Source organism: Dromaius novaehollandiae, chromosome 17 (genome assembly GCF_036370855.1).
Source record: "Dromaius novaehollandiae isolate bDroNov1 chromosome 17, bDroNov1.hap1, whole genome shotgun sequence".
NCBI lineage: Eukaryota > Metazoa > Chordata > Aves > Casuariiformes > Dromaiidae > Dromaius > Dromaius novaehollandiae.
Window position 1 is genome coordinate 3,909,067 of NC_088114.1, and position 26,332 is coordinate 3,935,398.

General features: G+C 37.4%; 1 protein-coding gene across 1 annotated transcript in view; it reads left to right on the forward strand.

The window, feature by feature from the left end:
- Positions 1 to 1,755: 1,755 nt before the first annotated feature.
- IFT81 (intraflagellar transport 81) overlaps positions 1,756 to 26,332 on the forward strand; it is a 44,241-nt gene continuing 19,664 nt past the window's right edge. Inside the window, exons 1-11 of the mRNA XM_026114652.2 lie at positions 1,756 to 1,882; positions 2,218 to 2,383; positions 3,189 to 3,292; positions 4,151 to 4,331; positions 7,333 to 7,422; positions 8,495 to 8,560; positions 8,879 to 8,989; positions 10,298 to 10,382; positions 18,443 to 18,606; positions 21,344 to 21,439; positions 23,425 to 23,571. Coding sequence (XP_025970437.2) covers positions 2,240 to 2,383; positions 3,189 to 3,292; positions 4,151 to 4,331; positions 7,333 to 7,422; positions 8,495 to 8,560; positions 8,879 to 8,989; positions 10,298 to 10,382; positions 18,443 to 18,606; positions 21,344 to 21,439; positions 23,425 to 23,571 — 1,188 coding nt within the window. The 5' untranslated portion in view covers positions 1,756 to 1,882; positions 2,218 to 2,239. The remainder of the gene's footprint in view (positions 1,883 to 2,217; positions 2,384 to 3,188; positions 3,293 to 4,150; positions 4,332 to 7,332; positions 7,423 to 8,494; positions 8,561 to 8,878; positions 8,990 to 10,297; positions 10,383 to 18,442; positions 18,607 to 21,343; positions 21,440 to 23,424; positions 23,572 to 26,332) is intronic.

Consider the following 26,332-nt stretch of genomic DNA (forward strand, 5'->3'; position numbering starts at 1 on the left):
CAGCATCCTCCCACTGTGTCCAGCTCAGACCTCTCTCCATCCTCAGCACTGTGAGCACAATCCATTCTCTCCCCTGTACCGAGAACTGTGAGGAAAGGATGTTTACTAGTATTTACAGAAACACTATTTCCCCAGCTTCAAGGAAGTACTGCCCTGGACTCACATGGCTCCATCATTTTTAATTACCTATTAAAGCAGTTTGCAGGGATTAGAACTGGCCCCCAACACCTCCACAGGAAACACTGTTTTCATTTGCTCCCTATGTATATTCTACATGCTCAAAATACTCATCAGGAGAAAGGAGTGCAACTGATACTGGGAAAGCATGTCAAGGGAAAGTAGATCTCTTCTGGGAACTTGTAGGTAAATATGATTCCTAAAGGTCAGTATACAGACTAAAAGCACAAAGGAAACATGATCTGCTTTTTAAAGTTCAAATCCAGGAGTCAGGAGACTTGGATTACGTTCCTGGCTCTACTACAGCCTTAACGCACAATCACAAGCAACTCATCCATCCCCTCTGTGACTTAGTTTACCCAGTTCAAAATCAGGACAGCAATGCAGTACCACTTTTCAGGTTTCCTGTGAAGATCAGTAAATCAGTATTTTGTGAAGTGTTTTTGATCCCTCAGAAGAAAGGAGCTAATCTAAGATAGATGCAGTATTTAGAATTGCAAAGTATTACATTTATGATTGCTATTTACTGAGTCAAATTCTGCAGTGATTTACAACCTGTGCATTTCAATTGGCTTCAATGTAATATGACTCACTGCATATTTTAATCCATCATCTGTGGACTCACATGGGATTCTAAGACAATCCAAGAAGCTAACTGAAATGGCAGAGGCTCCAAATTCCACCTATTTGTTTAAACGTGGGCTTTGAGTGATCTGCAACAAAAAAACCTGCAGACTGGAGACACCAGTTTCATGAACAAGTTTCACTTTGATACCTAGCCTATTTTTGACTGTTTGGTATTTTTTGAAGCTCCTGTCCTTGTTTCAGATTTAGCACAGCTAGCACTACATACTTATTGCTACTTTGAGTCACACTGACAAGTGATGTGCAAACTCAAGAATATAAACTTGCCATTTAGCTCTAGCAAAGCCTGGACAGAAGATGCCATCCCGACTTCATGTGGCTCCTCTGTGTAGTTTTCCATTTCAAAGAACTGAAATAACCATTCACCCGATATGCGAATAACCATTCAGCAGGCTATGTGAACCACGCTTGACATTTTTTTTTTATGCTGTCAAAGACTGCCAGAAACCTTAATTGGGTAACTGCATCAATCTGTTTGTACATCTCCTACACATGCGACAACGATATCCTCCCTCTTGGGAAACTGTGAAACTAAGTATATACTTTAAATGGTGAATTTCGAGCCTATTTCTGTTGTTCCTTGCATCAAGAGCAACCAAACTGCAGCAGCAGTCCCGCAATGGAGTTGGCCTATGGAGGGCTCACGCCACCATCACCTCGGGCGAGCAGAGCGGAGCTGCCCAGGCACAGGGTGGCGTTGACCCTGCCCCACCTCTCAACCCACGCACACGGCTAACTACGGCGCCGTGCCTCCCCTCAGGCCCACACCGCGCGGGGCGGGAAAGGAGCAGCGAGAGGGCGGAGACCCGCTCTCTGCGGGTCGAGAGCCGCATCCCTGTCCCTCTCCCTGTCCCTGTCCCTGTCCCCATGCCCGTCGGGGCGGCTCCGTCTCTCCACAGAGCGCCCTCCCTCACCGCCCCCGCTCCGCCCCCTCCCTTCCCCGCTCTGCGCACGCGCAAACGCCCCCTCGCGCCCGGCCGTTGCGGGCCTGCTTCTAAGGCGAAGCGCGCGGCAGCGTCGGAAGTGACGCCATCCGCCCGGCCTGGCAACCGTTACCCGGGTAACCGAGCGGCGCGGGGGGAGGGGAGGCGCGGCCCGCGCGGGGGGCGAGGGGCGGGGGTCGTTGCCTGAGGGCGCCGCCGGCATCGCGGGGGCGGACGGGGGGGGGCAGCGGCCCTGCTGTGTCGCCATTTCCCCGCCCGCCGTCGCCGTGAGGGTCTGTGCCCTTCCTCGGAGGCCTCGGGGCGCCCCCGGGCTAAGGGGGCGGCTGGGGCCCCGCCAGGCTCGGTGCCAGCCCGGGGTCTCTGCGAGAGGATTCTGAGAGAGGCCTCTGCGTTTGCCCGGTTGCCCCTGCCCTGCCGAAGCCTCTTGGCATCTCTTCTCTCTCCTCTGCAGAGGGTTTTTCCAGGCCACGAGCATGAGTGACCAAATCAAGTTCATTGTTGAGAAGCTCAATCAGGAGCCTTTCAAGAAGAACTACAATTTAATCTCGTTTGACTCCTTAGAGGCGATGCAGCTGTTGCAGCTGCTCAGTGATGTGCTGGGGGAGATTGACCCGAAGGTAAGGACGGAGATCAGCGGTGCCCAAGCGTGGGTGACGGAGAACGTCGTCTGAAACGGGCTTGCCACAGGAACTGCGCAGAATGCTTTTATTTAGGGCTGGCTCTGTATATCTTGTGGCGTGTTTGGTTTACCAAAATAGCTTGTATGAATCTTCACGGAAATAAATAGGCCTGGCAAGAATCCTCTCTGTCTATATATCTACTTGGTTTTGGGAAACTAGCAAATGTTTCTTGGGCCAGAGATACTGGAGCCTTGTTCCCCAGAGACTGATGACTCTATATTTTTCCTTGGGAATCATGATACGGATCCTGACTTTGTTCATACTGACAATGACTGCATTCTTAAGACAAAAGTCAGGCCATGTCTTGCTCACATATCCAGGGCAGGAACTGATCAGGAACTGAACCTCATGATTCAGCTGTAGTAGGGTATATTGACTTCCTCTCCCCTGAGGCTACCAAAGCTGTGTGTAAGATTGAAAGCTATTATTCATACACCTGGGTCTCAGATACCTGCACCGTGTCGTGCCAGGATTGGTGACTTCCGTAGTGGAAGTAATCAATTATTCTGTATAGATGAGGAGCCATTACCCAGAAGAATGTGTGCCTGAAATAAAGTTACCTGAACACACAGAGAAAAGTCCATTAGAAGAGAATCAGAATTTAGTCATAAAAAGGGCATTTGGTCCGAAACATCTCACTGCATTTACATATCATGTATCAAGTGGATAGTGTTTTAGTGTGATCAGTTAATTAATATGACTTGTACAAATATTGGTTAATTATTTCTTTTTAACTTTTTAGCATGTTGTTGACATTAGAGAGGAAATGCCGGAACAGACAGCTAAAAGAATGTTGACTCTTCTTGGTATCCTTAAATACAAACCTCCAGGAAGTATATCAGACTTGTAAGTATCTTTTTGTCTATAAATAATGGTAAAACATACTTGTCTTAAAGACAAACTGTGTTGAAATGGCTTGGCAGGCAAAAGCCTCTGCATCATCTAAATTTAATAATTTGCTTCTTGAAAGATACCACGAACAGTTGCTCTTTGTCCAGTCACCATTTCCTCATTCAAAGAGAAAATGGTCATAATAAATTCTTTCGCTTATTTCTATGATTTGGCTCTGGTCTACAGCTTCAATGGTCATAACCTCTGTTCAGTAGTTGTGTGTATTTTGACTTTGATTATCCCAGTGATTATGTTTAACGTTTTGAAGACAGTTCCTCTGCTGTGCCCCCCAGAAGACGTGTTATTTGGGATAGGTGATGCCGGCAGAAAGCCCCTGGAGATGATGACTGCCCTTCAGTCGTGCTCTCCGTGCCTGTGCATCAGGTGCTATTGCAGAGTCAGCCAGGAGAGGGTGCCGCATGACTGGCAGGGTCAGTCCCTTCCAGTTCCCTTCCAGAGCAGGCTCACGAGGCTGCATTGCACCCTCCAGTAGCAGGTTGTGGTTCAGAAAGCCTGCGCTCTTCCCAGATTGCCTTTATTCTTAGAGAATATCGGAAAAATGGAAGACCCACTGTTGCAGGCTTTAGCCTTTTTATGTGTGTGGGCTCATATCTGTCTCAAGGTAGCAGAAGCAGGGTCATAAATGGCAAACTGGTATCATGAACACTTTCTCTCTTAATAGGATTAAGAAAGCCATTAGGCAAATAGAGAGGGAATGTCAAAATACTGCAAATTGCTTGTTCCAAGCCAGTGTTCTTTAGTCTGAGATTTATTGGTAGCAGCTGATGTTTGCTTTCTGTTGTTGTTGTATAGGAGTGCATTTCGCCAAGCATTAGTTACTGGAAGCAAACCTGTAATTCATCCTGTCTTACATTGGCTTCTTCAGAGGACCAATGAACTTAAGAAAAGAGCCTACCTGGCACGTTTCTTAGTAAAACTGGAAGTGCCAGCGGAGTTCCTACAGGATGATACTGTGGCTGAAACCAACAAACAGGTAGCATTTTTCATGAATATCAACGTTTTACATTAATTAATTAAAGTGGCAGTAGGAGGAGGGATAAATGAATCAGGAGTTACTGTTGAGACGAAAGTGAGTTACGTTAAAAGCATGTTGGAATCAAGGGTAGGCAAAGATTTGCAACAAAGATATATTTCTTGAGTACCTTTCTTCAGATAACCCCAAATATGTTGGGGTTAATATTGTATATTAATATTGCATTGCATTAAAAGATTTTAAAGACATTAAATACTGGGTACCAAGTGATGTTCAGAACATGTTGGCTAAGAGAGCTTTTTATTTCTTAAGTTTTAAACACTTTTTTTCTTGCTGCAAAATATGACATAGATATTTTTAACTTTATAAATTATCAGTTCTAATCAGTCCAGGCAACATTATGACCAAAAGTTATCATCTTCTAATTGTCTATTGATCATAAAATATTTTGCCTCTAATGTTTGTATTAGTTTTATCCCACTTCTGCTTCGACCATTTGTTTTTTGTGGATAAGTCAAAAATTTCTTTTTCCCAGACTGACATTCCTACTCCTTATGTTTTCATTTCTTTTGTGAGTGTTAAATATTGATCTTAGTCAAACTGGGTGGGTCTGAAATGTAAACTTTAAAGTGAACCAAAGGTATATTTTTAGATTTGTATTATCTGAGGTACATATTTACTTAATTTCTATCCAGTTTTCTGTGCCTTTTGTTATATATAGTGGCTTGCAAAATCACAGTGGTTTTGAATGTTTGTAACTACATGTAGGTAACTACATTTATTAACTGTGCACCAGCAAAGCTATACAGCTTGACTGAAGCTTGACTAACCCTTTTTCTTTTTTGTTGCTGCTGACCGTATCTGATTTCTAATTTATAATAATGAAGCAGAAGTAACAATGAGGGAAAGAAATGTAGATTGTATGTCTTTTCAGTTTGTCGCAGTCCCAATATGTATAAATATCCAATTCCATTATTTCCATCATGTAAGATGTGTTCCTTTTTAGGATTACAGTAATATCACTATCTTATTAAACTAATACCCTACTGACTAATTCAAAATAGAAGCTGAGGTAATATGGTGCTTTTATGTAATTTAACGTTACCATGCAAATATTTAGCTACTAATGAATTAGAGAATTTAACCTACGGTAATTGGATAGAGAGGCTTGAAATACTGTATTTTATGAGAAACATTTCAAATATGAGAGTTTAGAAACGTTAGAATACAGTCAGGTTTTATCAGTATAGAGTATTAAGCTCAAATGTATTTTTCCACGTTACTTAAACACAATACTCAGACTTGCCAGTTGCCCAGTTGTGTTGTGATTTGGATATCAGATTGGCTGCAGTATTTAATTTTAAAAGTAAGCAACTTTAGATATAAATCTAGTTGTCCAGCCTTGAATGTGTTGCCTTCAGGTGCCAGGAATCTCTCCACTGTTGGAACCTGTCATTTGTGTGTATGTCAATTATTTCAGGTAGAGTGTGTACAGATGGGCCAGTTGCACAATGTCTTTTATTCAGTGAAAGTGAGAAACCTTCCCTTTGTTATGATCCAGCAAACCATGCTACGTCTTTGTTCAGTTCTTGCCTTTGGTCTTGAAATCTCATGCCCTGATAAGGGAAAGGCTTAGTGAACTCACCTTTTGAAAGAGCTGGAGAATCCCACACGGAGGAAAGCTGTTGGAGATCAGCGATCGTGAATACTGTTGCTCAGAGACTACATGCTATTTCATTATTTGTTAAAGTACTTAACTTCTATAATGCATAAGTGACTGAAGGCCAGTTGTGTTTTTACTCCCACTTTTTTGTAACACATTCTTCACCATCCAGCCTGTGTATACCTTATCATACCTTTATTTGCTATTTAATCAAGCTCCTTCTCCATTATTTTATCTTTTTCTCAATCTCAGTCTGTAGCCATTTTATTGTTATTCTTTGAATTCATTCCAGCTTGTCAGTGTGTGCCTGATACTGAAACACACAGAAATGAACAGAGCATTCTAGATGCTGGTTCCCCAGGGTTTTATAAAATAGGATCACTGCTTCACTGCTCAGGAATATGTCGTCTTTGTTTGAACTGGCCTCTGCTGTTGCCATTTTGTGCTCAACGTTCATATCAACTGCTCTTTCCAGAAAGTAAAAAAGTACTCGGTATTCTGTTTTTAGATTTATCCATCTTATTGAGTGGCTGTTTCTGCAGAGATTATCCTTCCCTATATCCTAGCTTGCAGTTCTCCAAGTTGAATCTAAATTTATTTCCTATCCAGATTTCTAAACTCTTTCTGTCCCCTGTTATTTCTCTACCCACACAGACTTTCACACTGCCTCTCAGTTTAAGATTACTGGTGGGCAATTTACTGGTGTGGAAGTAGCACGCTGTCTCCTTCTTTCCAGCTATCAAACTAGGTGTATAGAGATACTGAGGGCACAATTCTGCAGTGTGTCAAGACCCTGATGCCCAGTTACAATCAAAATGATTTCTTACATGTTAGGTAGTCAGGTGTGCTCTTGGACCACTTTGCAGGGCGGAAGCTCGGTATCCTATAAATACAAGCCCCTGTGCTTAGATTAAGACTCTTGTGAGATCAAGACATTCCTTTGTGGGCTGATAAATTTACATATGTGAGGTACTCAGATTTATAGTAAGGGAGAATAATTTGTTAATGTAGCATTGTTCCTTTCAGATAACATCTTATCTTCCTGTTTTGAAAATACACTATGTATTACAAGGGAAGAGGTGAAATCAGTGAAGAAATTCTGAAACTTCTGAGTGTACCTTCAAACAGAAGATAATTCACTGTAGGGTTTTTTTTTTTTTTTGCTTTGTAAGTTGATAAACTTCTGTGATGAAAACTCTCTTTAAATCTTGCTCTCACCATATATATATATATTTATATATGTATATTTATTTTTTTTGTCTTAGAAATAAAACATGTTGGTCTGGAAACCCTTAGCCGCAGAGCTAATTTTTCCTATATTTTTACCTCATTTTATAGTATGAAGAACTTATGGAAGCATTCAAAAACCTACATAAGGAATGTGAGCAGCTCAAAACATCTGGTTTGTCTACTGCAGAAATAAGAAGGGTAAAAAACATGGCAAAATTGTATGACTTTTGTTTAGATTTTTTTGCATGTCTTTTATTTTTGTTGATTTTGCGAACTCATTGCAGTGCTTACGTTACAGAGGTCATAACCGATAGGTACTACAGCTGCCTTTCTGAAATTGTTCTTTGTTGGCAAACAGAGTAGAAAGCCATCGCTCATGCTTACAACTGGATTTTCTGAAGCAGATTGGAAAAAAAGGCTGCCAAGACTATGTTCAGCATGATTTTCAAATATTAGAACTTCCTTTTCCCCATGAACACAAACTGATTTAAAACATTCTGCTTTACTGATACAGGCTAATAATTTCAGAGGCTGTTCAGTGAACTAAGGGCTTAAGTCAAGAAAAATGGTGATCTTGTGTGGTTGTGCTGTTAGGAAAAGATAATTGCCCTGTTTCAGCAAAATATTTATGCACATATCCAGCTTTCCAATGAGACATATGCCTAAGCTAAGAAAATGTTGAGATAGGCCTAAATTTGCACCATTTATTTCCCTTTCTCTCATTAGTATCAATCTGTGGAGTCCTGCTGTTGTAAAACAGGATTAAAGGAGAACAATAATCAGATCCATGTTTTAGAAGTAGCAAGTGTCTCTTTTAACACAATTTCAATGGAAAAAAATGGCAGCAAACAACACTCATGCAACTTAATGTGAAATTGCCTGCCAGGAAGTGGGTAATGATGGTAACATTTAAGAACATATGTTTGACTGCATCAGATGTTGAATTCATGCTGGTTTTGCTTAGTTGTTTGTGTGTGTTTGTTTTTATTTTAGAGAAATCAACCTGCTTTTATTTTAAGTATTCACACTAATACTCACGGATGCAGATAAAGTATTGTTAGTGTAAAGAGAGTGGGAACTGAGGGGGAAGTAAGAGAGAAGGGAGTCTGGAATCCTGGATGTTCTGATCATAGATCTATACAACTATAACCATTTCAGTGTATTCAGAGAAAGATTCTGATTTTCATATTAACTTGAACAGAATTTCATACAATCCATATTATATTGTAAATAAATTAACATTTCTGTATCTATTTTTGCTGCTTTTCAGGATATCAGTGCAATGGAAGAGGAGAAAGATCAACTCATCAAAAGAGTGGAGCGTCTTAAGAAGAGGGTAATAAGAGAAGCAACACTGTTACATTTCAGTGTCATAATCCTTGGCCTGCAGCTCTGATTTTGGAATGCAAACAAGGATTAAGATAAACATACTGAATGTCTAGGAAGGAATCAAATAACTAATTGACCCACAGGGAATCTCCCTAGGCATTAGTCCAGAGCTTTTAAGAGTCTTGAGTCCAGTGCTTTGCTGTCATTTCTGAGTAGTAACATGTATGGAAAGGAAGTGCTAAGTGGGCTTGTGAGACATATGATCGCCTTAATATATTTCTCAAGTATTTGACAGTAACATGCACTATTTATCCACTTGCTGTAGGTGGAGACAGTACAAAATCATCAACGAATGCTCGAAATAGCAAGACAGCTTCGCTTAGAAAAAGAGAGAGAAGAATCTTTGGCTCAACAGAAGCAAGAACAAAAAAATCAGGTATTGACCTGAAGGTATACCCATTAAAATAAATAGTTGTTGACATCTGTTTGGAGATAATGCACTTAAAGAATATCATCAGAGGCAACAGTACAGAGGTTCTCCCAACACCAGAAAATTAAACACAATTTAAAATAAGAATATCTACGTACATTTTAAAGGAAAAGGCTTGACCCTGTAAGTTTTGAACACCTCATTCAAGATACTTGGCTGCCTCTGCCGCCACTGACATCATCGTTTAGCAGTCCCAGGAAATGTTCCATAACTTACTGTTGTAGCATCCAGAGAGAGATCATTAGCTTTATGATAGTCAACAAATATTTCCTTAGCTTGATTTATATCTCTATGCATTTGCACTAAGATTTCAGATGGGAAGTAGCACAGCAAGTACCTCAGCTTTTCAGTGTGCTTTGGAGGGGAGGATATGTATTTAGGAGCAACTTGGAGTTTTGGTCTTCGACTCTGACGAAGATGATGTGTCACAGGAAACCCTGGAAACAGTTGGCATCCAAATCTAAGGGTGGATTTTTATTCCTGAGACATGTTGTCAAAACAAGATATTTGTAACAAACTCCAGTGCCATATTACAATATCATCACACCAAGTTCTATTGATTTCAAATATAACATGAACTCGAAAGGTGTATTAAAAGGGGAAAAACCCAGATTTCTAGTATTGTAGTCTATATCTGGATTTCAAATCAGTGTGGATATTACTGGACAGGCTTTCAGCTGTTGGGTCTTTGCTTGAATTTAAGTGAGATTACAGCTAAAATGAATGTGATATCCAGCTAATTCCACTTTTTCATACATATCTCTCTAAATCACAGAAATGCTAATCAACTGGGTGTTGTTTGGCAACTAGCTCTCCAGTGTGTTCTCAACTTGGCTCAGCATTAAAACAGTGGATTGCTGTGACAGTTCAGCCGCATTTCAAGAACTGCAGTATAAAGATAGTTACCTACTGCAGTCCTGACTCTAGCTATGTTTTTTGTTCTTATATTTGAGACACTAATATTTTGGGTTAAAAAATTGTTTAATGAATTTCTGCCATAAAGCAAATCTCACTTGGGAGTAGTTCAAGAATAATACTTCCTTTAATTAGCTCTAGAGAATATCAAATAAACCCAGGCCAATTGTTGAAAATTTGTTTTGGCATGTTACCTTGTGAATCAGATGATGACCAGATGCTTAAAACTGCTGTTTTTTGTGTTTGGGATTCTTTTTGATACTCTTTTGCTTCGGTTGTTGTTTGAGTATACGTGACAAAGGAATGAGCTTATGTATATGTACAATTATCTCTCCAAAGTTGTTCCATGCAGAGCAGAGACTGCAAAGAGTGCAGCTCCAACTGAAAGAGATGCATCATGCGGTAGTGGATTCAAAACCTGAAAGTAAGTAGTAATCTATAAAGCTTGGGTGTTTACATTTCTTCTCCTGTTAGAAATGAAATCAACACTGGATGGCTGTCAATATTACGGTAGTGCCAAAAAAATACAGGAATTTGAGAGAAGCTAAAGAAAGAAAGAAGAAAGAAGGAACTTGTCTTCTAAAGGCACATGCTGGAGATCCAACGGCTGAATGTGCTTTGACACAGAAAGCCAGGGGGATAATCACAAGGGAAGGTGATGAGACACCTTGGTCATGTTTTTGAGGTTCAGGTTTTTTTTCTTTCCTTATAAACAGCTAAATAAGCTAAATACTCAATATTAACCGGCAAGGAAAAACAGTTGGAACTAGCAGGGGTTGGTGAAAGCAGAAGCATTTTATAAAAGACAGATTTCCGATTCAGAAAGCTTTGTCTTGTATTTGTAATTGGGAATAGATAAAATGTTGCTTCTTAAGTTTTCTCAGTTAATGTATACATACATTTAATACTGTGTTTTATTCAGTATAGACTTGTTTTTGTAGTTACCGTCTGTTCATAAAATATTTCTTTGAAAAGTTTTAAGACCTGTTTCTCAAAGTGGTGTGAGTTAGCACTGCAGTTTTGTATGGTATCAAAAATAGAGCCACTCCCTAATTAAGCTTTTTATATAGACCATGGGGTATATGTATATGTATTACACTTTTTTCTCATGATGTGACTGTTGCCAATTACATTAATAATGGCAAGAGTGCTTCTGCTCATTTTCAGTGGTATCTCAATCTGCAAATAACCTAACCAACATAAATTATATTACTTGTGAAGCAAGTTAGTACTTTATGATCATTTATAAAAATAGCAAATGGGAAGGAACTTCAGTTACAAGATAAATGCAAAACTAACTGTCTGCAGAGTCTACAATTTTACAACATTTGGGTTTCTGATGATTTAATTATTTTGAAGGAAATGTAACTAGGATTAGGTCCCCTAATTTCAATTATTTAAAAAACACAGTTGTCATTCTTGGCAGTTCGACAACAAAACTGGAAGTCAATTTAGGATTTGTTGTTTCTGATGTATGTGACCTTTGGCAAATCGCTTAACCCCTTTCAGTTTGTCTCTTGCATTTGGTTATTAGTAACACATCACAGGACTGATAGAGGCTTTACATGTTGTTTATACAGTCATTGGGAATGATTTATAGGGAAATACTTTACTGTATGGAGGACTGTAATATGAGGGTGTGGAGGACTGTAATAGAAGGGTAAAAGTCTCAGAATGGTCCTTTTCACAGGGCTTTTTCAGTTGCATTCTAACAATGTGGTGAAAAATGCTGTAGAATGATTTTTGTTATATGTCTATATTACTGTCATGGTATTATCCATTAAAAAGCAATTTATTTTTACAATTTTTCTAAGATTTGTGCACCTAGAACTCCTGTTGAGCAGATTGGACATCAATACACATACAAGTTACTTCCCAAATGATAGAATCTGAGTCTTTATAGGTTTATATTTAGCAAAGTAAATCATTGTCCTACTCTTTCAAGTACATTTGATATTCCAACTGCATCACAGATCTGCTTTGGCTGTTTCAATATGCCTCGAATCCTTCCTCAAACAGCAGTTGTTTTGGGTTTAGAGGATTCTTTTTTCAGTGATCAGCATAGTGCATTATCGTTACTTCTTAAATTTACATTTTAAAAAAAAGTATTTCATAATTTTTTTAAATGTTATGATACTTCATCAGCTACTGAACCACAGATGGAACTAAAAGAGTATCTGAACTATCTTCTTTACTCAAAGAAACCGGCGATTGATTTTTATAACTGTCCCATTCTTGTAGTAGCTATCAGAGTTTTCATGCAGCAAAGCTGTGTCAACATTTCTATTTCAGTTCCTGGGGTATTTTTAAGGCCAATGGAAACTTGATGGATTCAGTTCACAGAAGCAAAGGCAACATAATAAAAAGTCAGTAAATATGTCATTTAATCATTGAGATGAAAGTATAGATAAAGTTAACATATTTAACTCCTTTATCTTGCGTCCTGCATGAAGGGGGGGAAAAAAAGTGTTTAGATGTTCTGAAGAAAAACTTGGAATCATTACTTTAAAAGACTTGTGTTGAAATTTCGCCCAAACAAAGACTCTAAGACTTAGCTTTCTAATTGCTTTTCCTTGTAGTAATTACAAAGATACTGCCTGTAGTAGCAATTACAGAATGACAACTGTGTTTTTTAAATAATTGAAATTAGGGGACCAAAATGCATTAAACAGAATTCCATTTATTTTAAAAGCTTTGTTGGTCTACAGTTCGCACAATTTATTTCATTTTTAAAATTCCCTTTGGCTGCAATGCTGTAGCTCAGCTGCCTACTCATATCACTATAACTTTTATGCTGTCAATTCAAAGGCTGCTTGGTAGCTGTGAATTTTCACTGGAAGTTATATACTTTCCCTTAAAATCATTTCCTCCATTTTGAATACTTTTGGTGTTTCTACTTCCAAAACAAGATAAAATTATAAAAGTTGTTTTTAATGAGTGGAAGCTTCTTAAGGATGCATACTCGTTTGCTTACTTCATCCTGTAATTAATTTGGAATGAAGTTTTCCTTATGGAAATGTAAGGGAACTCTTTAAAGAATGCAACTAGAACATATTTAGGAGTTTCATTAACATGCTGTTAGCATCAGTTTGCTTTAGCTGGGCCAGGTAAATGTAGCTAATGTTTAGTAATTTTTTTTTTCCTTTTAGCAAGATAATAGGATATTCAGAAGAACTTTTATTGTATCGTGAAAAACAAGTTGATCATTATGAAATGTTTTGCACACTAAAATTGATAACACTGGTTTCCATACAACACTCCTTTCCTGCTTATTAACTTCAGTACTACTCAGTATGTTGCTTAACTGCAGAGAGGCGGTTGCTGCAATTAGTACTAACATAAGTGACATGAATTTGCAGTTTCTAGTTTTTCATTCCAGATATGAATAGTATTTTTATTGACTTTGACCACTAGCTAGAATAACCTAACTCATACTTTCTCAGCAAGATTGCCATCTTTTTGCTTTGAATATCTCTGCTGGCACCAATACAAATTGTTAACACCAAGAAGTGAACTGAATTACTGAAATTCCTGATCTCTGTCCATTGTACAGAACATTGTTGTTCATTTCATTGGCAGAAATACTGAGAAGTGGATAATTGGCTTGAAAATGTTGATTGAGAGAATGTGTTAAAATGATTGTTGTTGATAAACAGTGAAATGTGTAATTTATATACTTCATTAATTAAGGTAATACATTGTAATAGATTTAGAGCATTGAGGCCTTCAAAGGTATTAGTTAAAGAGGAATTGCTTTGTACAGATCTGTTTTATGTCATTCTGTACACTTGAAAAATAGCAACTTAGGATGCTATTATTAACATATTCCATTTGAATGAAAACATTAACATTAGTCTTTTGTTTGGTTTAAATGTCTTTCCCTAAAATTCCAAGTTTAAATAATCTCCATCAACACTGCTGACCAGGTTATAACTGGAGTTATAGATGTGTATGGTAAAGAAGAATGACTTGGTTAGAACTTGTTTAAAAAAACATTTAAAAATGGAAATAAAATTACTGTTGATACAAGGTTGGGGGAAAACACTTTTAAACTAAGTTGATATCTTTGACGAGAATACAAGTCTGGTTGGAAAGACTAATGGTATTGCTGTGGTTGACTTTTTAAATCCTTTGACTCATTATTTGCAGTCTATTTCGATGAACAAACTAGGGCAGTAAAATTCAGCATGACGTATATTAAATGGATGAAAAGTAGCTTATTGAATGTTTAAAAATGTAAATTAACCAGGGAATCAGCACTGACTGGATGTTTCTAATGGGGACCTGTAGAAACCAGCTTTTGGCTCTCTGCTGTTTATTATTTACATCAGTGACGTGAAAGAAAATAGCAAATGATCACTGCTAAAATTGTCAGATGAAATAAAGATTGGGGAAGTGACTGGATGACAAGGAGGGCAGACTATTGATTCGCAGGGACCTTAATCACTTAGTAAGCCAAGCATGAGCCAACAGTATATATTTTAATGAATAGCCAGTATATATTTTAATGAATAGCCAAGTGTGCTGCTGTTCCTCTAGGAATAATGTAGTTACAGGATGGAGGACTCGTTCCTAAGAACTGACTCTGAAAAGCACTTGTGGATCATAGGACGAATGGTAGAACTGGAGCTCCTAGTGGAAAGCTGCAGCCAAAGATTTGTTGCTGTCCTAGCATTTATTCATAGGAGAAAATGGTGTAGGAGGATTATATTACCTCTGTTTCTAGGTCTGATATACCCCTCACCACAGCACTGTGTCCATTGTCTAGAAATTCAAGAAGAATGCTGAAAAATTAGAGAGGTTGCAGAGAAGAGCCACATGGAAAGTATACCTTGTAGTGGAAGATTCAGGAAGCTGTTTAGTTTTTCAAAGGAGATGTTGAAGGGATGATTTGATCGTAGTCTGTCAGTGTTTGCATGGCTCAGACCTCTGTCTGATATATGGAGGAGGGAAGTGATATCACAGGAAGGTGTGGACTGAATCATCTTAATGCTCTTTTATAGAGAACAATTGCAGAAAGGGAGGGAGGCCTTGGATGTTAAGCAAGTGAACGCCACGTGGAAGTCCACTCTAGACATGCCTTTGTCATGGTCTTCCTATGTGATGTTAAAGTGTTGGCAGATAGCCTATAAATGTGTTCTTTGGGTTTTTTTTTTTTCTTAATCCGTAATTGTTGCAAATGTTTTTGGTATAAATTGTACAATTGGTGGCCTGTAAAGGGAAAAGAGGTAGGAATTTCAGTGTAAGGTAAATCAGGCTTTAAATCCATTAGTAGAACTAAGTAGGGAAAGTTCCTACATGACCAAGTAAGCACTAAGAAACTATCTCCCACCCCCCTCTTTGTAATAATAATAATAATAATAAAAAGGAATGGAAAAGATGAGGAATTGCTGTTAATAGCTCTTCACATGTAAATACAGGGTTGGCAGAACCTGACTAAAATAGGGCAAAGAGCCAGACTTATTGTGCAGCTTACGTATGTAGATTTTGTAACCGTAAGTCAATGTTAAAACATTAAAAACAGGATTTTGAAGTGTGTAATGGAAAGATTTAAAGTATGCTTGCTTTGCTTTCCTCTAGCCTGGGAATTTGGGAGAAAAAAAGTTTCACTGAGGAAAAAAAAGAGTTGCCCTGTGTTTGTTTTGTTTTTCAAGGTTCTGTTAAGCAGCAGAAATAGCAGTTAGGTAGTTACTTCTCCAAATGTCAAATCCTACAGGAGGAAAAATATATCCGAAAGTATTTAGGAAAGAAGCTATATTAGTCATGAGTGATGCTGACATCATCATGTCTTTCCCCATCAAGATGTCAAGTTTTAACTTGCTTCCTTGCTTGCTGTGCCTTCAGGAGCAAGCATGATGCAAAAACAGTGCTTAAAAGAAGCTGGTAACAGCTCTCAGGTTATCTGAAAAATAAATCCAGATAGTAATCAAGGTTGTACCCTGTAAAGTCAATAGGTCTCTGCTCTTATGAAAGCACTTGTTCAGGCATGGTAGTTTCCAGAGTTCAGTATCATATGTACAGTAAATTATTTAGGCATGTACAGCTTTATAAGAAAGCTGGAGTAGTACCGGAAGTAGAGGTTATATATGCTGAATTTTTTTGCTCTTAAGAGGAAACTGGAAACAAAATAGTTTGATAAATTTAAAGTATTAACATTTAATATGGGAATAATTTAATTGCTGTCACTTTGATTTCTACGCCAAAGTTCTTGATTAGAAATATCAGACTGGGAGTTGTGTTCCTCATCACTTCTGAGGTGATAGCTCAGCTCATGGTGTATGTGGGAAGCTGCTGCGTTTGCAGAGGTGATGGATTTAGTGAAACGTTAAAACCTAGTCCCTCCTGCCCAGCTCCATAGTGAGCTGAGGAGAGCTGAAGCCAGTTCTTTTAAAAGAAAGAAGAGGGAATTCTTACATGTTGATTAATATTCTCTTTGAGTAAATCCATTTCTGATATCTCAGGGTATAGCTGTAGTGCCAAGTACGTAATGGGTATTGCACACGCAGAGTGACCACGCTCACCGTTCTGAAACCGCTATTGGTGCTGCTCGTTTGTTTTGCATAAGATGAATGACCTTTCCCTGAAAGGTAAAACATCCGATCATAGTGTTGCTTTCCATAAAAACATAGATTGACAGACTAAACTGCTCGAAAAGAGGAGTTCCCACTCATTTTTAGTTTATGTTGACTTCACTCCATTATCAGCAGTGCTTTCCCTAAGGGCTGTTTTCTTTCTTCTGTTTCTCGAGAACTTTTCTCAAGACCTAAGAATGTCTTATTTCCTCTCTGGCAGCCAAAGCAAGTAGCTTTCCTTTCAGTCTGAACTGAGAGCAGAGGGTGAGGAGGATTTGTCAGTACCCTGTTTCTAGAGGTAAATAGCTGCAGAATAACAAGGGTCCCTTTCCTCGGCTTGTATTTCACTTTGTTTGGACCTTCTCCTTTTGTCAGTCAGTGATATGGTCAGCAGGCTCTTTAGCCTGAGACCCCAAAACTCCACTTTGACCTGCATCCTTTGCTGTCTCTGTTTTAGCAACATCAGCTGTGCTCTTGTACCTCTATGCAGTACATAAAAGAGACAGAGTCTTGGAATTTCTTGTTTTTCTTGGCATTTCATGGCAATTCCATATTCTTAAAAAAAAAAAAAAAGAAAAGTTTACAAAAGTACTGGGATACTTGCCTTTCTTTTGGTCTGAAGTACTTACTCCCACTCTTATCTGACATACAACTTCCAGATCTCACTGTAGCCCTTAGCACAGGTGTCTTGGAGGACTAATTGCACTACAGCTGCCTGTTGTCAGCTGAAGATTTTGCAGTATAATTTAAATAGTTATTTTATTGCGTTCTGTCACTTTTTTTTCAGCTGCGTATTGTTCTTTCTGAATGTACCTGTGTTTGTTTATAAATTATTTGCAAAGGAGGTTAAATTACTATACCTAGCAAGAGCTAAGTCGTCATAAGCATGGTGATATGCAGTGTGCATCAGGCTTGTATAGGGCAAAATTTGTAAATGTGGTTGGTTGCTTTTTTCAACAGGATTTTTGACCTTACTCAGCAATTTCTTCTTCTTCTTTTTTTTTTTTTTAATTTTATTTTCGGCATTCTTGGTCCATATACTGTCTTGAGATTAGACATTTGTTCTCATAAGAAAAAAATAGTCTGTTTCTTACTTATGGAGAGGTAACTCTTAAGTGCTGTGGCAATGTGGAAGACCTTTAAAGTAGATATACATTTAATTCTCCTCGTTTTAAGGCCTGTTTGGATACCAACATAGAATAAAGAAGTTTTTCTTTAATGGAGAATTTCCAAAGACATAAAAATAATCTATACATGAGTTAGGTCAGATTAAGATCTTTGTCTGTGTTCTATTTTGAGATGCAGTTAAAAGATTCACACTGAAATAATTTCTATCTGTAGATGACATAATTCACATGAAGCAAGGACCTATGCATTCTATGGGTGGGACCAACTTCAGGGTGCTTGCTCTTCTGCTCCAGCCATGCAGCTTCCAAGGGACATGAGTTTAGAAGAAGCCCTGAGCAAGTCTTCATAGCTGTGGCATGCTTTGCTGGCCCTGAATGCACATAAGTGACCTAAGTCAGGCCCTCAACTTTTTAAAACTTCAAAAGAATTTAGTTCACAACAAAAAAATACAATAGAATCCAGTATGTTGATATGTAGCTAACAACTTTCAATGCCATTCTTTTGTGTAAGGTTTTACTCGCTTACTGATTTAAAGAATTTGCTGAGGAATTAATAACTGTAAAGTTAGAGATATAGATAGGTAATAGGTGTAATATATTGTTTAATATCCAGACTCACAATCTAAATCAAGTAACTACCTATTTCTCTGATTTTTGAGAGGAGAACTCAGTTATTATGCTGTTATTATTGTAATCTACTGCTAAATAGTTTAACGTGTTGGTGAAATTAAACCTATTATCTACATTATTCTGTTTAGACACACATTGATTTAATTTATTTTAAGGCTTAATGAAGAAGTTGGAAGAGGAGATAAAGTTCAATTCATATCTGGTTACTGAAAAAATACCTAGAGAGCTTGAAAGTAACAAGAAATCATTGTACTTCTTACAAAAGGTGGTTGCAGAGCCAGCTATGAGCCAGTCTGATCTCAATGTACTTGAAATCAAGGTAAGTTGGGCAAAGTCACATCTAATTTGTGTTCTTTAGCATGCTCTAGAGTTCTTGTACGTTGTAATTCTCTTATCCATGCTTTACATCCTTGAGAAAATGTGTTTAATTCCCAAAGGAAATTCCCTTCAGTTCTAAAAGTAAAGAAGACGTGTTATTCACTAAATGCAAGCTCTTAGGTAAGTAAAAAAATCCACCTATCCTCAAATGCTATTTAGAAAATTGTGTTAGCAATTTGCTATGGTATGAACAGAGATGATAATTTAGCACTGGAGGTTTGATTTTTGTTCACTTCAGCTTTAGCTTGTTTTAAACTCTTAAAGAGGCTATGACGTCAGTGGAGTTTGTATCAACACATAAAGAGTGTTTATGCAGTGCAGAAAAACCTGCTCTGAATGGTGTATCTCAGCAATAGTCCATCTTGATCAATGTGTGATGGCTGAGTACTCCTTTGTGTTCAGAATAGTTGTGTATCATTGATGTTTTTGTTGGTAAGAACAAAGCAAATTTGTGGATCAGATATTTGATTTAATTTTTCCATTTTTTTCAGATATTAAAAACTAATCCTTTTAGAATGAGCAAAATTCTTAATCATAATATATATCCTAGTTGTGTAGGGAAATCTAAACCTAAAAACTTAACAACTATGCTACTGAGCAAGTTTAGGATCTGATAGACTTGCTGTTTATAGCAAAACATAATTTATAATCGACTAAATATGTGATTTGTTGCCACAGAAGTACATTTGTATATTTCATTCAGTGAAGTTTTCATATTTGCATCATCATAATGAAAGATTAAATATGTAATACTATGTTTTAGAGGAATTTAGAGGAGCGCTATTTATTAGTATTTCCATTGAGTGTGATGAAAGTTTATGAAAATGTTGCTAGGCCAGGAGGAACAGTTTTGCATACCACTGTGTACATCATTCAGTCTAAGTGTCCCCTTTCCCTTCCCAGCTGTTTTTTTATATTCCCAGGATCTCCAACTGTTAGTTTGCTGTGAAAGACAGATAATGAAGCAACAGAGCTTTTGTGATAGATCAGAGAATGATTTACACATGAGGCTGTTAGGGCTGTCGTCCCCCATTCTTCTTGTGTCTTGACAGCAGAGAGATTCAGCATCTACATCAGCATGCTGGTAGCCTGAGCATTCGCTCTCCTCGTGCATGTCACATTAGTGTAATAAAGAAATGCCTGCCGGTTTTTTGGATGTTCCTAGACAAGAATCGACAGTCAAGTGCCAGCGAGAATATGTTTGAATTTAAGGTTAACTCTGTTTATCATAAAAGTAAAATCAGTGACAGCCCAATGCCCTTCTGGATCCTGATCATTATATTTTTAAGGATGACAGCATTATTAAACTCTAGACTAGACCTGAAATAGTAGACTAGCTCTGTAATTCAACCTCTCCCTTCCCAGCATATTTCTTCTAATCAAAACAGTATCTCTGGTTGCAGTCGTTTCTTTTAGACGTAGTTGAAGCCCTGCTTTGCACCTTTCTTTTCCAAGCGTATTGTTGGGTTGTGGCAATATTTTAAAGAGCGTCAAGATCTTTTTTTCCCTATGAGGTTCCCTTTCAATCTGTTGTATTTTGGAAGAATGTTCATCTTATTATCTAATAAAAGCAGGCTGTATACTTGGCTGTTATCACAGCATGGCCTTAGACAGCATTCTTTGTAAAGTCAGTCTTCTATTATCTGAATGTCTGATAAAGGAGCTGAGTTGCACTAAGCAAGCTACTATTATGCATTTTATATTATATAAAACAGGAATATTCACAGAAGGGAGTCCATGAACCATCTTCAGATTCAGACCTCTTCTTCCCTTAGTAGCTTTGGTAAAAGAAGAGAATTTATTGGAGAGATTTTTTTTCAGGTATTGCAGTGTTCTTTTATTTGAAATACTTAGCTTTCAAAGTATACTGGTATTACTGGCAGAAATATTAAGGTAATTTCCAGTACTGTACCTGCATTATGTTTTAAATTCATTGGATTTCAGCACGTATTTATGCTGCTTGCTTATCAGCACTCATCTAGCTAGCAGAGAATTAAAGGAAGGTTGCTTGGGCTTTTGTTTCCATGGCTGATGAGAGTCCCAGCATACCATTAAGTCAGAATTGGAAAAGCTGGAAGCAGTACGCTGGTATAGCTGTTTATTAGTTTCCAGATGCAGAAGGCTCTAAAGCTTCAGCTAGAATGAAGATCAAGAATTTGAGAATATGGGCAAACAGCTGCATTTTGTGGCAATAGAAAGAATGTACCACAGAGCTGGAATACGATGATCTGGGAATCTTCAAAGCATTGATGAAATCTCCTGTCACTTAGTCTTAATCTGCTCCTCTTTAAACTGGTGATAAAGGGTTGAGTGAAAAAGAATTCTAGCAAATATTGATAAAATTACATTTTCACATAATATATGGCAACATCACTCTTTTTTCTATCTCTGTGTGCCAATTTACAGCCATTTTCTGTCTGTTTGCACCAGCTCACTTCCTTTTCAGGGCCAACGTCATGCTTCTGCAAGTCTTATCATAACGGTGCAGAACTGGAAATCCAAAAACATAGCCTCTTCCTGGACAATACTGAATGACTCATTGAGTTTTTTGGGTTTGTTTCTCTGTTTTAAAAATGGAACTAGTTGCATTGTAAATGTGGTTTGCAAAGCATTTGATTTTCTTGGAGAAGACAAAGAAATAAAGCTTTATTTCCTTAGTTTTCTACTCTGTCTTCCAGATAAATGAAGTAAATGCACAAATTAATCAGCTTATTGAGAAGAGAATGATGAAGTATGAGCCAATTGATAGTAAATTTTCCATGTATCGTCAACAGGTAAGAAGGAACAAAACATTTTCTAAGCAGAACCAGTAAAGCAATTTTAGTATTTGATTGAGTGTTTTACTTACTGTTTTTTCTTTAATTCATTTAGCATAAATCAATAGACATAAATAATAATGGTAGACAAAAAACTAAATAAATGGCACGTGAATGTATGTATACTTAGGGCTTACTCAGACAACTGCTTTCAGCGGTGTTAGTGAGTTTGTATTAATCGCTGCCCTTAAGTAGATAGGTGTTGTCCTTCAGCTGCATCCCAGTAACTCTGGAAGGGTTGTTCTGGAGGAGCTATTTTGGTAAAGCTCCAGCTGTGGACAGATTCTTAAAAGACAGTGTGTGGGCTGACTGCTGCAGTCAGACCTAGATGCAGGACTCGCTTTCACTTATATTACTTGCTTGTGATTGACCACATGCTGTTTTCCTATTACACCTATTCTTTGCTTTTCATCTTAGGGCTATGAAATAGTCTCTTTATAAAATCAGCTATCTGCTCTAGTCTTAGTAAATTCACAAGTTATAAAAAGGATTTGTGAAATCTGAGATTTTCAGAGCTTACACAGAAATATAAGTGATTTTTTTTCCTGACAACACTATAGCTGTTAATTTTATGGAAGTTTTTTGTGATAATGCTTATGGTTACAGTTAGGAAAAAAAAAAAGGTTTAGGTAAGATGTATCAGTAGGAGGAAAAAAATGTGGTAAAACGTGTGCTACAGTTCAGTTGCAAATGCACTATGAAACACACAATTTTGTTTTGGAGGAGATGCACTTCTTCCCTAAAGATTAACCTGCTACATAATGTGCTGGTACAAAAGACCAACTGGCTTGTGATATAGTTATGATGTTCAATGGAGGAACTGCTCCAGGAATTCAGGTTTCCTTTGTCAGCTGAAAGCATATGGTAGTCTTTGCTTTGTTCTACTAGGGACTGGCTTCTGTTTCACAAAATAATCATATATATTGTACCATGGTTTGTCACAGCAGATAACTCACGAAGCAAAGAGCTGAGATGTTACCCTAGGCAGAATTATTTATTAGATATATTTTTAGAAATAAAGCTGATCCTTTTAACGTAGTGTGAGAAAGCCATTGTGTAGTTTGCTTCCCAAGTTTTTCCCTTCGTACAAAGAAACCAACTATGTGTCTAAATTCATGTATCGTATTATTTTAAAATATTTTTAAATAGTGTATTTCAGTAAGATTATAATGTTTGTTTTCTTCTGAACTAATTTAGATTTATGTTCCTAAATCCATTAATCTCCTGGTCAAATGTTAGGCACTATTAAATATTCTGCCTGCTATAAAATATTTTTTGTTAAACATTTTATCTTCTAGACTCAAAGAAATGGACTAATCTGTAATCTGCAGCATTTCTATACTGTATTGCTTTATTCCTTGTGTTTTAGCTATTTGCCAAGATTTAGTGCCTAGGTTCTGCTGTTAGTACAACATATTTCTGTAGGTTGGAGTAGGTTGGAGTTATAAAAATCTGTATTATGACATTTGTGAAATCTTGGATACCTTTCCAATTAAGCCATGTTGGTGTATCTTACGTATGCACAAGAAGGGACTAAGTAGATGAAATGGAACAGCTAAAATGCATACTCCTTTTTTCAATGAAAATGAAAAAATGAGGTGAAGAAGTGAATATCTAAAATGTAAAATATATCAACATGAATCTGGGGAAGTAACCTTATAGGTGAAATCTCAGTTCTGCTGAAGAAAGTTGGGAGTTTGCAATCCACTTCAATGAAGCTGCGATTTAGCCCACTATATATATAATGTGTAATCGTTGCTTTTTCCTTTGCAAAGAGACATGCTCGCATTTCTTAATGAAAGTCAGTTTCCTATAGTTGAAATATGTTTTCAGTGGTGCCATGCCTGAAATTTAATGGATTATATTTTGCTAATGATTAAACAAGGCTAAGCAAGCGCAATTTTTGTTTTACTTGTCTACATACATTTCTAATGATCATGCAGGCATCTATAATTTCCCGGAAAAAGGAAGCCAAGGCAGAAGAACTTCAGGCTGCTAAAGAAGAGATGTCAAACATTGAGAGGCAGATGCTACAGAAAACAAATCAGGCCCGTGAGTTAGAAGGCTCTGAAGTTTTGAAAGGGGATGAGGTATGCAAATTAACAGTGTATATGAGAAAGAGGAAATTCGTAATAGATGGATCAATTCTTGTTTACTCATAATTTCCTTTTAACTTTACATTGTAGTACCTGTTTCTGCAATATCTTATCAAATTTTTATAGTATGGTGTCAAACTATATGGCCTCAGCATTGCAACAGCTTAATTTTTGCTTTTCTTATGTACGATAAGTTAGACTTAGATGACAAAAAAGCATGTTTGAAGACTTTTTTGGAGTGCAGATAGTACAATGCTGTCCAGCATTTTCGAATACCTTCCAATATTTATACCTGAAATCATACATAACAGTTTGCAAAGTATATGAGTACTTAATATTGGTCGATCTTAACATTCCAGAGCTTTGAGTCAAAATAATGTTAATATCATCACAACAGTATGATGATAAATAACTTTGACAAACTATAAAGGTTAACAAGACTAATGATAGGAACAGAATTTCAAGTGATAAGTCATGTAGATCAATTTTATTACTAGATGTATGATAAAAATCAACAATATTACTATCTGTTCTGTGTATGATACATGATTGAAAAGCAAAATGCCAGCAATTATCAGAAATGCAGTTAGTTCTGTTGTATTTATTAGCCACATAGGTTTTTACTCCAAAAATGTTTTCACAGACCCTCCTGAAGTTTACCTGTAAGACAGATTTTGACTATCATAATCAGCTTAGCTCAAGCAAAGTTTTATTTGAAGCTGTACTCATATAAAAGCAGCTTTTTCTTCATCAAAAATTTGCGAAGAATAAGGCTGCTGGAGCTGGGTAATGACGTGTCTGCAAAACAAGTTGATCTTTCTTAAGACTGTGCTTTTTCTCTGGAAGAAGCCTGCTGAGTCTACTTACAGGCAGAATCACTAAAGCAAAGAGTGCTTCAGCTGCATCATTGTTTGACTTAGTAGATCTCTTTATTCTTTCACATACTCTTTTCATTTGCACTCCCATCATTTATTAAGACTTACACTTGTTGCTTTCTTTTTCTTTGCCTGTTTCTGTGCTTTTTTACATACTACTCAATACAGGGAACACCCTTTGTAAAAGGAACTCCCTTCCTGATCCTTTCGGAAAAGCCTGCTCCACAAAAGTCAGTTTTCTTTTAAAGGGACCTCACTGAGTAAATCAATCACGGAAATGTGTATGTGTAGACTCTTGCGTAAAGGTTCCTGTATAATATGGAAGACACATTGCTTTTGTGCTGCTCTGTTCATACTGTCTTCCTTCTTGCCTTTCTCCCCTTCTGTAAATCAAGATGAAAACTACAGGTGGAAACAATAACAGAGACTTACTACCCAGGTTGTGTTTAGAACAATGAATATCTCTTGACTCCAATGAAATTATTCATGTTAGCAAGACTTCAGTAAATCTTTGAAGAATCAAGACTTTAGACTTCGATCTGTTACTTGTACTGTGACATACCGTACACATTTATTGTGTTCCATAGGTGGTAGTAATAACAAACCACTGAATTAGATTTCTCTCCATGACAGGCTTTTTAACCCCAGTGTGCATCTTGCTAGTGTCTTTGACAACTTTTTAAATAAAAAAATAGAAAGCAGACGATAGGTGCTTCATGACATATAATGGGAAAGAAATGTCTAACTAATCAACAGCATTGCATTAGAAAGACAACAGCATATGTTTCACATTATCTGTCAATGCACTGTAATGTAATAGATACTTCATATTGTGCCTACTCCTGATAGGAACAACTTGCTCTGATTCATGAACTGTTAGCTAATACAGTAATTCAAGGAGAGGGGAGGGTAGGAGGGAAAAGTGGTTACACAACCTAGTAAGAGGCTTGATAATGAAAAATTCATATTCTTTGTCTGACCCAGGGAAGTGGCTCAAGATGTGAAAAAAAAGGAGGAAGAGACCTGTCTTGAACATAACCTACATTCCTTTTATTGAACGACATTCTGCTTTTGACTTTTTAAATCTTTTAAGGTCTTTATTTTGAGGACTGGAGAATAAATGACTGAGCACTTTGAGCAAAGCCATCTGTTTGAAATAAGAAGTGTTTGCCCGTTTGTCAAACATTTGCATTTCCTGTTTTGTAAAATAGTCTCTGTACATTGTCCCAAAGGAGACAATATTAAAAAACATTAGTTTTGTCCTTGTTTATTAATTATACTGTAGCAGTACTCACGGGTACCAGTGTAAAACAGTAAAAGTGTGTGTCTTGTGGCTAAAATTATAGCAAAGGATTTGGATTTAGTCACTTCATTTTCAAAGGTCTCAGTTCTCTCATCTGTAAAATGGAGATAGTGACGTTTAACTTTTTTGTAAATGTCTTGAGCTCTTCTGACAAAAACGCTGCATAGGAGCTCAGTACCATAATTTACTTACCTCCTTAAAGTACAATAGTAACACATATTAGAGTCCCGCTTTAGAGTCTAGGCTATGAGAAGACAGGACTAAGAGATGAGACAAATGAGTCTGCGGGGAAGAGGTGTTGAAGCAAAAGTGAAGTGAACAGGTTATCTTTCATCAGGAAAGTCTCAGTTCATCTTGTTTCTAAGATGATATGCTTTTAAATTCATATTTTCTGGTTCACTGCTCCGTTATCCAGCTTTGAGCCAATGCCAAAGGAAATCTTGATTAATGTAGTACACTATTGTAATACATATGTTCAATGGGAACAGAATGAGGTTGTGCACTCAACCTTCACTTTGCATTTTCTGACAACCAAGAGCTTCCTTATAGTCTTTTGTTGCAGTTGTGCACGTTTTTC